This window comes from Emys orbicularis, chromosome 12 (assembly GCF_028017835.1).
Source record: "Emys orbicularis isolate rEmyOrb1 chromosome 12, rEmyOrb1.hap1, whole genome shotgun sequence".
Lineage (NCBI taxonomy): Eukaryota > Metazoa > Chordata > Testudines > Emydidae > Emys > Emys orbicularis.
In genome coordinates, this window is record NC_088694.1 from 22,917,203 (window position 1) to 22,927,616 (window position 10,414).

General features: G+C 45.6%; 1 protein-coding gene across 1 annotated transcript; it reads right to left on the reverse strand.

The window, feature by feature from the left end:
- Positions 1-524: 524 nt before the first annotated feature.
- Positions 525-9,288, reverse strand: LOC135886949 (protein FAM83D-A-like). The gene is made up of 4 exons (XM_065414730.1): positions 8,827-9,288; positions 2,168-2,335; positions 1,187-1,311; positions 525-915 (listed from the first exon to the last, which is right to left on the reverse strand). Exons 1-4 carry the CDS (start codon positions 9,286-9,288, stop codon positions 525-527), a joined length of 1,146 nt encoding a protein of 381 aa, XP_065270802.1.
- Positions 9,289-10,414: the final 1,126 nt, after the last annotated feature.

The window sequence follows — 10,414 nt, forward strand, 5'->3', positions numbered from 1 at the left end:
TGCCTGAGGCCCAGTAGGCTGACATCGATCTTTTTCCATCTAGTTGAGGTTATATGTTATGTTTGGCTATCCATGTCATTTTTCAGTCAAATGTCCCTGGCTGGAGAGGTTGCCAAACACAGGATTGAGCTTGGACCTGATTTCAGAGCAGAAGAGTGCCCCCCTCTATTTATTTTTCAGAAGGAGATCTTTAAGCATTGTTCTTTTCAGTAGCTAGAGTCTTTAGAATAACCAGAGCCATTGAGTTAAGATGATACTGATCTAGTAGAGGATGGGAAAGTACAGGAGAATGACTGAAAACTAGAAGAAGTTAACAAGAGTTATCCACACCTTGGAGGCAGAGACCATACCAGTCTTATGTTTGTTGGCCTGCGTTGTAGTGGTCTTCAGTAGAACCACTGTTTGAGTATTGCCTTCTCAATTTGAGGTTTGTTTTCCAGTGGCTACCATTACAACATTGGTTTGCAAGGAAGCATTGGATATGGGCAAAATGGCTCTTATCTTTCAAGTTGAGTGGACAGTGCTCACCTCTCTATGCTCCAACGTGGCCTCATGACTGCAGAGACATTCCTCTCAGTCAACGGTGGAGATGCTTGCATGATGATATTTGACTCACACTTTGCCTCCCTGGAGGCATACAAGAAGCTCTGTTTCCTTCTCATGTTTCCTACAAATGCTCTAAGGTAGAAAAAATCCATTCTCAAGAAGTTTTCCTTCATCAAGTCACTGGAAGCCTTTGTTCTTCTAACCAGCTGATTAAACATTCCACTCTTCTTGCAACCGGATGACAGTTTGGGGTTGATGGGCTTTGACCGTGCAAAAAGGATCCGGAATTCCAGGTCAAAGTGTGCGACTGCTGGGCCCGACAGAATCAAGATGTTACTGCTGCTTAGTTTCCCATCAGTCCATGTGAAACTTAATAATGAGAAAATTCACAAATGATGTTAATTTATTAAAATAAATAATACACCCACACAAAGGTTGAAATAGTGCCAATACATGTTCTCTTTCAATACAAGAAACTAGATTGTTACTGTACTACGGATAGTTAGCAACATAATTTTTAGTGCAAACATCACATACGATCAACAGCTCACAAGAAAAACAGTTTTGTACTATTACCCTTCACCCCACAATCCAAAGAAGTCATAGGAGACAAGGACATGAAAAGAAATAGGGTACTTGCCTGTAGGAACCTGTTGTCACTCTTATGCCATCAACCAAGATAAACTTTTCTTGGACCTTCCCCACAATTTTGACTCCTGACCTTGTGCAATAAGTGTTTCCCGATATAGTTCGAACTCTCATCAGCTGTTTGAAAGAGAAAAAACGTATTTAAGTTTTGACATATCAAAAGAAAATGATTCTACCTAAGAGGGAAACTTACAAACATTAACGATAAAACAGAGTCCGAAGACCACTGTTGATCAGCTAACACAGGATGCTGCTGAGTGGCATAAGATTCTCTCTCCTAAGGAGTCAAATGACCATTCTAAGGCCTTCTTGTGGCTTAGGGAGCAAAACACGAAGTGAAAATTTGAACCAGAATTTAGTCTCCCTCTTTGTGAAGCAGTGAGCCTTGACACTGTTGGACTAACAAGACCACTCAACGTATTTGTCCTTCAGGGAATAAGAAATGGACTAAACTGAACTGAAACCTCCTTTGTGTCCTTACAAAAGAGTGACTAAAATATAGTGGATTATGTGTTTACCCAGTATGAGTCCCCTCCCCCTTTAAATAATTTATGTTTGTGGGAAGAGAACCTCTCTTTCAACAGATTTCCTAGAAGAAGGAAAAAACTTTAATCATCTGGGCCAGAAACATTAAGACATTCATCAGAAAGATTCCCAATTCTAAGGAAAGTCAATTTACTTTATGAGATGGCTACAGCTATTTAAATAAAGAAAAGAGTGTCTGCAGTGCTTTCAGCAATCCCATAACAAATGTTAAAGACAAAAATCACTTCAATATAATACATGGGTGTTAGTGCACCTCTAAAGACATCATAGTTTGTGCAGTTAATGCCTTGTTTTTCAAGAGCAGTTAAAACTTACCAAAAAAAGAGCAAGCGCTACATAGATCATATTTCTTTTGAAAACTCAGATGTTATGGTTGCAATAGGGCCAATAACCAATTGTTTGTTGCCATAAGTATCACAGTGCCTACCTTCTCCTGCTCAAGATCAACTCCTAGATTTCTGCACATTTTCAGAAAGTGGGGAAATGAAGCACGATCTAAAAGGATGTACACACTAACTTTCCGCTTGCTACAGGCTTCCTGAAGGTCTTTGAAGATATCAATGTCTGTGAAGGTATCCATAACCACAGCAATAACCTGAAACAAATACAGAAGAAACCATTAGTTCAAGAAAACCTTGTGACCTATGTCTTATTTTTCTCAGCACCCCAGGGGAGATTTAGAAGGGGCAGAGGGGTGTATGAATCAATTTAGCTTCCAAATTAAGTAGACCCCTGGTTGGTTTCCTTTTATTGATACCATATTCCCTAGACAAGTTTCCATTTTCCTTGCTACTTTTTTTAAGTGTTATTTTATTGTGACATAGTCAACCTGTTCTGTCATTCTTAGCAGCATTCCACAAGTGTGTCAAGTACTGGATAATTTAGATATGTAATGTTGTAGCTGCATCAGTCCCTGGATATGAGAGAGATAAGGTGGATGATGTAATAGCTTTTATTGAACCAACTTGTTGATGACAGACAAATCCCTGGCTGAATCAGAGCTGTATGTGCAGGCTCTACAGTGGGAAAGCTTTTTATATTGCTCTGCATCAGAGGTGAGAGAGGACACCATGATACTGAGGGATGGAAGGGTAAGGGAATGGGTTTAGGTTAAGCTAACAGCACTTCAAAGGGAAAACACATGGGTATTGCAGGTGTACTATACATCTGTTAGGTGTCAAATATGTTGCTTCACAGCACACCTAAAGTATAATGGGTACCCATTATAATCAATCTCTGCATATCATCGCTTCCACAAAGTCATACATAGTAAAATGGAAACATAGATATTGAACTCGTAGGATGATGGGAGTCTGCTTCTTAGAGTATTCATTCTGTCTTTGACACTTACCATTTGATAATGTATAAAAAGAAAGTACATCTAAGATTCTTTGCTATACCATCCACGTGGTTTCCTTTTGTACACCTGGAATTGCAATAGCAGGAACTAGAGAGTCTGCGAATAGGGACTACATCTCTTTGGTTCATAGGGTACAAACGACACAATTAAATAGCTGAAGGCAGGTAAGTGAATTGGGAAAGCGAGATTGCTGGCTGTCAGTCCTTTCTGCCAATGCATAAGTTACTCAGGAAAAGGAATCTTATATACATTCAGAATCAAGTACTGAATCATCACTTATCAGGGAACACTATCTCCGTTTGTCTTTGCTCAGCAGCATCTTGCTCACTGTTTAATTATATTTGTTTTCTATGTTCCCTCTTGTGTATTGCATGACTTCACCTGCAAGGTTGAGCCACATAGGTCTTAAGGTTCCTTCATTTCCCCCACCTCTAAATTGATCCCAAGACCCACCAGGGCAGGCAGGGACCACAGGCTGCTCTCCAACACCAGATGAGTGGGCTAGTAAGAAGCTTACTTAGAAACATTTTTTGTAAAATAAGTGTTTCACCACCAGCCTTCCACAACCAAATAGTTGACCTTTGATACCATTCAGCCACTTAATAAACTGAGATATGGGAATGGGGAGTAAATATCCAGTCCAAAACAGAACTTTGGCAAGATGGTTAATTCTTAGCTTGAAGTTTCTTACACTGAAGTACCCCAAGTTGGAGATGCAACATAAATGCAAGCCGTTTTGATAGACACATCCTAAATCAGAGATTGTGGAATTGTCCCCTCTTCCTGTAAATGTATTGCTTGAAGAGAAGGACTGCTTCAGTCCCAAAACTTGGAAAGGATCACTGACTTCACCAGGGGTATCTGCAAAGGGTTTGAGTATGCAAGGAAAAGGAACTTCTCAGCACAGCAAATACCTTCACTGGTGTGAATTGTTTTCCCCTTTACTATCATTTCTTTAGATGAGAAGAAATGCTGAGGATCCTTACTGTATTGTCATTAGTAGGGCTGTTGAGTGATTAAAAAAATAATCACAATTAATCGCATGATTAAAAAAATTAATTGTGATTAAATCACACAATAATAGAATACCATTTATTTACATATTTTTGGATGTTTTCTACATTTTCAAATATATTGACAGAACAGAGTACAGTGCTCACTTTATTTTTGATTACAAATATTTGTGCTGAAAAAATATTTTTCAATTCACCTCAAACAAGTACTGTAATGCAATCTCTTCACCATGAAAGTTGAACTTACAAATGTAGAATTATGTACAAAAAATAACTGCATTCAAAAATAAAACAATGTAAAACTTTAGAGACTACAAGCCCACAGAATCCTATTTCTTGTTCAGCCAGTCACTCAGACAAACAAGTTTGTTTACATTTGCAGGAGATAATGCTGCCTGCTTCTTGTTCACAATGTCACCTGAAAGTGAGAACAGGCGTTCGCATGGCATTGTTGTAGCTGGCGTCGCAAGATATTTACCGTGTCAGATAAGCTAAAGATTCATATGTCCCTTCGTGCTTCAACCATCATCCCAGAGGACATGCGTCCATGCTGATGGTGGGTTCTGCTCGATAACAGTGCAGACCAGCGCATGTTCACTTTCATCATCTGAGTCAGATGCCACCAGCAGACGGTTGATTTTCTTTTTTTGTGGTTCGAGTTATGTAGTTTCCGCATCGGAGTGTTACTCTTTTAAGACTTCTGAAAGCATGCTCCACACCTTGTCCCTCTGAGATTTTGGAAGGCACTTCAGATTCTTAAACCTTGGGTTGAGTGCTGTAGCTATCTTTAGAAATCTCACATTGTACCTTCTTTGCGTTTTGTCAAATCTGCAGTGATAGCGTTCTTAAAATGAAAAACATGTGCTGGTTCATCATCCGAGACTGCTATAACATGAAATATATTGCAGAATGCAGGTAAAACAGCAGGAAACATACTGTTCTCCCCCACAGTGAGCTCAGTCAAAATTTAATTAATGCATTTTTTTAAACAAGCGTCACCAGCATATCTGACATGTAAATACCTTGCAATGCCGGCTAAAAAAGTGCCATGCGAACGCCTGTTCTCGCTTTCAGGTGACACTGTAAATAAGAAGCAGGCAGCATTATCTCCTGAAAATGTAATCAATGTTGTAGGTCTTAGCGATTGGCTGAACAAGAAGTAGGACTGAGTGGACTTATAGGCTCTAAAGTTTTACATTGTTTTGTTTTTGAGTGCAGTTATGTAACAACCAAACAAAAATACATTTGTAAATTGCACTTTCACAATAAAGCGATTGCATTATGGTACTTGTATGAGGTGAATTGAAAAATACTATGTCTCTTTTTTTATAATTTTTACAGTGCAAATATTTGTAATCAAAATAATATAAAGTGAGCACTGTAGACAGTATTCTGTGTTGTATTTAGAATCAATATATTTGAAAATCTAGAAAAAAATCCAAAAATATTTAATAAACTGGTATTCTATTGTTTAACAATGTGATTAAAACTGCAATTAATCATGATTAATTTTTTTTGAGTTAATCGCGTGAGTTAACTGTGATTAATTAACAGCCCTAGTCATTAGGGATCCCACAACATTTTGAACAAAGGAAGCATTATTAGTCTAGATGGCCTGGCCAAGATCCAGCTTGGATAATTACACTCTGCCTTCATAGCTGATATCATAGGGAGAAATCTAAGTAGAGATGTTCTTCAGTTCTCCTCTGAAAAACTTAAGTGGGACTAACTTAAGTTAGCCTCACTTCAGGCCCCAGCAAAATCATAGAGCAGGTCCTCAAGGAATTCATTTTGAAGCACTTGGAGGAGAGGAAGGTGATCAGGAACATTCAACATGGATTCATCAAGGGCAAGTCATGCCTGACCAACCTGATTGCCTTCGATGACGAGATAACTGGCTCTGTGGATATGAGGAAAGCGGTGGATGTGATATATCTTGACTTTAGCAAAGCTTTTGATACGGTCTCCCACAGTATTCTTGCCAGCAAGTTAAAGAAGTATGGATTGGATGAATGGACTATAAGGTGGATAGAAAGCTGGCTAGATTGTCGGGCTCAACGGGTAGTGATCAATGGCTCAATGTCTAGTTGACAGCCGGTATTAAGCGGAGTGCCCAGGGGTCAGTCCTGGGGCTGGTTTTGTTCAACATCTTTATTAATGATCTGGATGATGGGATGAATCGCACCCTCAGCAAGTTTGCAGATGACACTAAACTGGGGGGAGAGGTAGATTAGCTGGAGGGTAGGGATAGGATCCAGAATGACCTAGACAAATTGGAGGATTGGGCCAAAAGAAATCTGATGGGGTTCAACAAGGATAAGTGCAGAGTCCTGCACTTAGGAAGGAAGAATCCCATGCACCGCTACAGGCTGGGGACCGACTGGCTAAGCAGCAGTTCTGCAGAAAAGGACCTGGGGATTACAGTGGATGAGAAGCTGGATATGAGTCAGCAGTGTGCCCTTGTTGCCAAGAAGGCCAACGGCATGTTGGGCTGTATTAGTAGGAGCACTGCCAGCAGATCAAGGGAAGTGATTATTCCCCTCTATTCGGCACTGGTGAGGCCACACCTGGAGTATTGCGTCCAGTTTTGGTCCCCCCACTACAGAAGGGATGTGGACAAATTGGAGAGAGTCCAGCAGAGGGCAACGAACATGATTAGGGGGCTGGAGCACATGACTTACAAGGAGTGAGGGGGGATCTGATAGCAGCCTTCAACTACCTGAAGGGGGGTTCCAAAGAGGATGGAGCTCAGCTGTTATCAGTGGTGGCAGATGACAGAAGAAGCAATGGTCTCAAGTTGCAGTAGGGGAGGTCTAGCTTGGATCTTAGGAAACACTATTTCACTAGGAGGGTGGTGAAGTACTGGAATGGGTTACCTAGGGAGGTGGTGGAATCTCCATCCTTAGAGGTTTTTAAGGCCCGGCTTGAAAAACCCTGGCTGGGATGATTTAGTCGGTGTTAGTCCTGCTTTGAGCACGGGGTTGGACTAGATGACCTCCTGAGGTCTCTTCCAACCCTAATATTCTATGATTCTACGACTACAGTAACTCCTCACTTAAAGTCGTCCTGGTTAACGTTGTTTTGTTGTTATGCTGTTGATCAATTAGAGAACATGCTTGTTCAAAGTTGTACAATCCTCCCTTACAACGTCATTTGGCAGCCCCCTGCTTTGTCCACTGCTTGCAGAAAGAGCAGCCCATTGCAGCTAGCTGGTGGGGGCTTGGAACCAGGGCGGACCGTCAGCTCCTCCCCCCCCTCCCCATCAGCTCCCTGCTCTCCTAAGTTCCCTGTGCGGCACTCGCCCAGCAGGCCATCAATTGCCAGGCAGTTCAGCTGTCCCTCCCCCCACTGCCATGTGCTGCTCCTGCCCTCTGCCTTGGAGCTGCTCCCGGGAGCCTCCTGCTTGCTGTGCAGGGGGGGAGGGGGGCTAATGTCAGGGTGTCCCCCCTCCCCCTGCCCCCCACTTACTCCATCTCCATAGAGCAGGGGGGGAACACGGGAGGGAGCTTGCTGGCAGCAGCTGCTGTCTCAACTTGCTGATCTACTTAAAAAGGCAGTGTACTTAAAGGGGCAATGAGCATCTCTCTCTCTCTCACACACACACAGGGTGTGTATCTCTGTCTGCCATGCTGTCTCCCCTCCCTCCATTTGTGCTGCCTTGTAGAGTGTGAGGCTGCATTAACAACAATGTGTTAACCCTTGAGGGCTCAGCTGAGTGCTAGTTCATCATTTAGCAGTAAGGCATTCCCTGGGAAATATCCCACCCTCTTCCTCCATCACCTCAACCAAGCTTCACAATCATCATTGCTATGTACAGTATTAAATTGTTTGTTTAAAACTTAACTACTGTGTGTATATATAATATAGTCTTGTCTGATGAAAAAAATTTCCCTTGAACCTACCTCCCCCCCATTTACATTAATTCTTATGGGGAAATTGGATTCGTTTAACCTTGTTTCGCTTAAGGTTGCATTTTTCAGGCACATAACTACTACGTTAAGCGAGGAGTTACTGTACAAGCAGAAGGCTGCTATATTCTATCCTAGACGTGGCATGAGTGATCCCCAGGTGAATTATGTACGTAGCACCCATTGTGCGTTAGACACAAGTTATCAGGTTTTATTTAAAAGACACACTGTGTGATGGTGTGATACTAAGGTGCCACAAGCATGTGTTTTGGGATGACCACATTACTCATAATTGCCAAGGTCCCAAGTGAGCTAACCAAGGCCAATGAGTGTCCATAAGCACACTACACTGTCATTTATTCTGCATATAACACATACCTTGCCGAAAGACTAGTTTCTAAAGTATGAGAGATTTTATCACAAAGCAGACAGGATCCCTGCCCTGAGGAGTCTCTCCCTTCCTTCATTCTCCTGCAGGATTGTAGTGATGGCCTATCCACAGAGGAAAGCTCACCACCACCATGAATGTCACACGTTTTTACAAGACCAAATATTAAAGTAGTGATTTGTTTTTAAATGCAATAAATAATAATGCTAATTTGCAGATTTCAGAATTGAATCTGGTTGGAAATCAGGGACCAAAGCCAGGAGGTCTTTAGTGCAACACCGGTGTCCAGGGCCAGGCTCCTAGTTCCCCAGGCACAGAGGAGCGTTGTGCAGCACAGTATCCCCCCGGGTTTCCCAGGGCGCCCGGAGAAGGAGGCTCGGGCAGGAAGGGGGCGCAGAGGCCGGGCTGGGGACTCACCTCCCTGGCCGAGCGGATCTGCCTGCGCACCGCCTCCTTGCAGCTGTAGATGGTCTCCCCGAAGCTGGGCTGGAAAAGCGCCTCCACGCGGGTGAGGCCACGGTACGAGCCGCTGGAGAAGGCCGGCCAGCCCAGCTCCAGCACGGGCGGCTCCACGTCCGACTGCTCGGGGAAGTAGGTGAGCGAGGAGCAGTCCAGCGAGGCGCTGAGCGAGGGCTCGGCCGCCCCGTCCTCGGCCCCGGCCGGCGGCGCAGCCGCCTGGAGGATGACCTGAATCTCGGGCTCCGAGAGGAAGCCGGGCACCTTCTCCCGGCGCAGGAAAGCGCGGAAAGCGGCCCGGCCGCCCGCCACCAGCTCCTCCAGCGCCAGCCGCTGCGCCTCGCTGTAGAGCTCGGGCGAGCTCGGCTCCCCGGGGGGCCAGCGGCCGGGCGCGTCCTCCAGGCACTGGGACTGGTTCGCCATGAGGAGCCGCGGCCGCCGCTACTAGCCCGTAACGGTAGCCACTAAACCAGGCCTTTTATGAGGAGTTTTAAACCCAGCCAACGCCCCCTCACCCCAATTCTCCTCCACCTCCCACCCCGCGCCGGGCCCTGCCTCCTCCTCTTGCACCTTCCCAGGCTGAAGGGAGCGACGGTTCGTTGAGTTCAAGCGGCTGGTAGGCTCCCTAATGCAGGGCCCCCCAGAGGATTCAGGGGGCCTGGGGCAAAGCAATTTCAGGGGCCCCTTCCATAAAAAAAAGTTGCAATTCTCTAGTAACATGTATTTGGAAATGTAAAAATAACCAGTGAAATACATTCAAAAATTAATTTTTAATAATTTGAAAATACACAAAATACATTATTTAAAAACATTAAATGCTTTAATGGTATGTATACATTTGCAATTACATAATGAGCTGTCGCTGGATGATGGTGATGGTTGGTGCCAATGGGCTGTCGCTGCCTGGGGGTGGTGCTGCTGTTGCCCAGGGCTGGGTGGGGAGTTAGGCTCTGGGTTGGGGGGGGGGGTGCCTGGCTCACAGGGGCTGGACTCAGGGCTGTGGGGGGATGGGGTTGGGGGGTGCCCGGCTCCGAGGGGCTGGGGTTGGAGCTGGGGGTCAGGGCTGTGGGGGGATGGGGTCGGGTCCGGCTCAAAGGGGCTGGGCTCGGAGCTGGGGGTCAGGGCTGTTGGGATGGGGTCGGGGGGTGCCTGGCTCAGAGGGACTGGGCTCAGAGCTGGGGGTCAGGGATGTGGGAGGGATGGGGTCGGGGGGTGCCTGGCTCAAAGGGACTGGGCTCGGAGCTGGGGGTCAGGGATGTGGGGGGGATGGGGTTGGGGGGTGTCCGGTTCAGAGGGGCTGGGCTCGGAGCTGGGGGTCAGGGCTGTGGGGGGGATGGGGTCAGGGGTGCCCGACTCAGAGGAGCTGGGGGTCAGGGGTGGGGTTAAGGGGTGTCTGGCTCAGAGGGGCTGGGCTCGGAGCTGGGGGTCAGGGCTGTTGGGGGAATGGGGTCGGGGCGTGCGTGGCTCAGAGGGGCAGGGCTCAGAGCTAGGGGGCAGGGCTCAGAGCTAGGGGGCAGGGCTGTGGGGGGGATGGGGATGGGGTCGGGGA

Coding starts and splice junctions, on each gene's coding strand:
- LOC135886949 (XM_065414730.1), bottom strand. CDS start 9,288: ATGGCGAACCAGTCCCAGTGCCTGGAGGACGCGCCCGGCCGCTGGCCC. Junction 2,336..8,826: donor AGATCCGCTCGGCCAGGGAG/GTGAGTCCCCAG, acceptor TATTTGTTTCAG/GTTATTGCTGTGGTTATGGA. Junction 1,312..2,167: donor TTGATCTTGAGCAGGAGAAG/GTAGGCACTGTG, acceptor TCTTTCAAACAG/CTGATGAGAGTTCGAACTAT.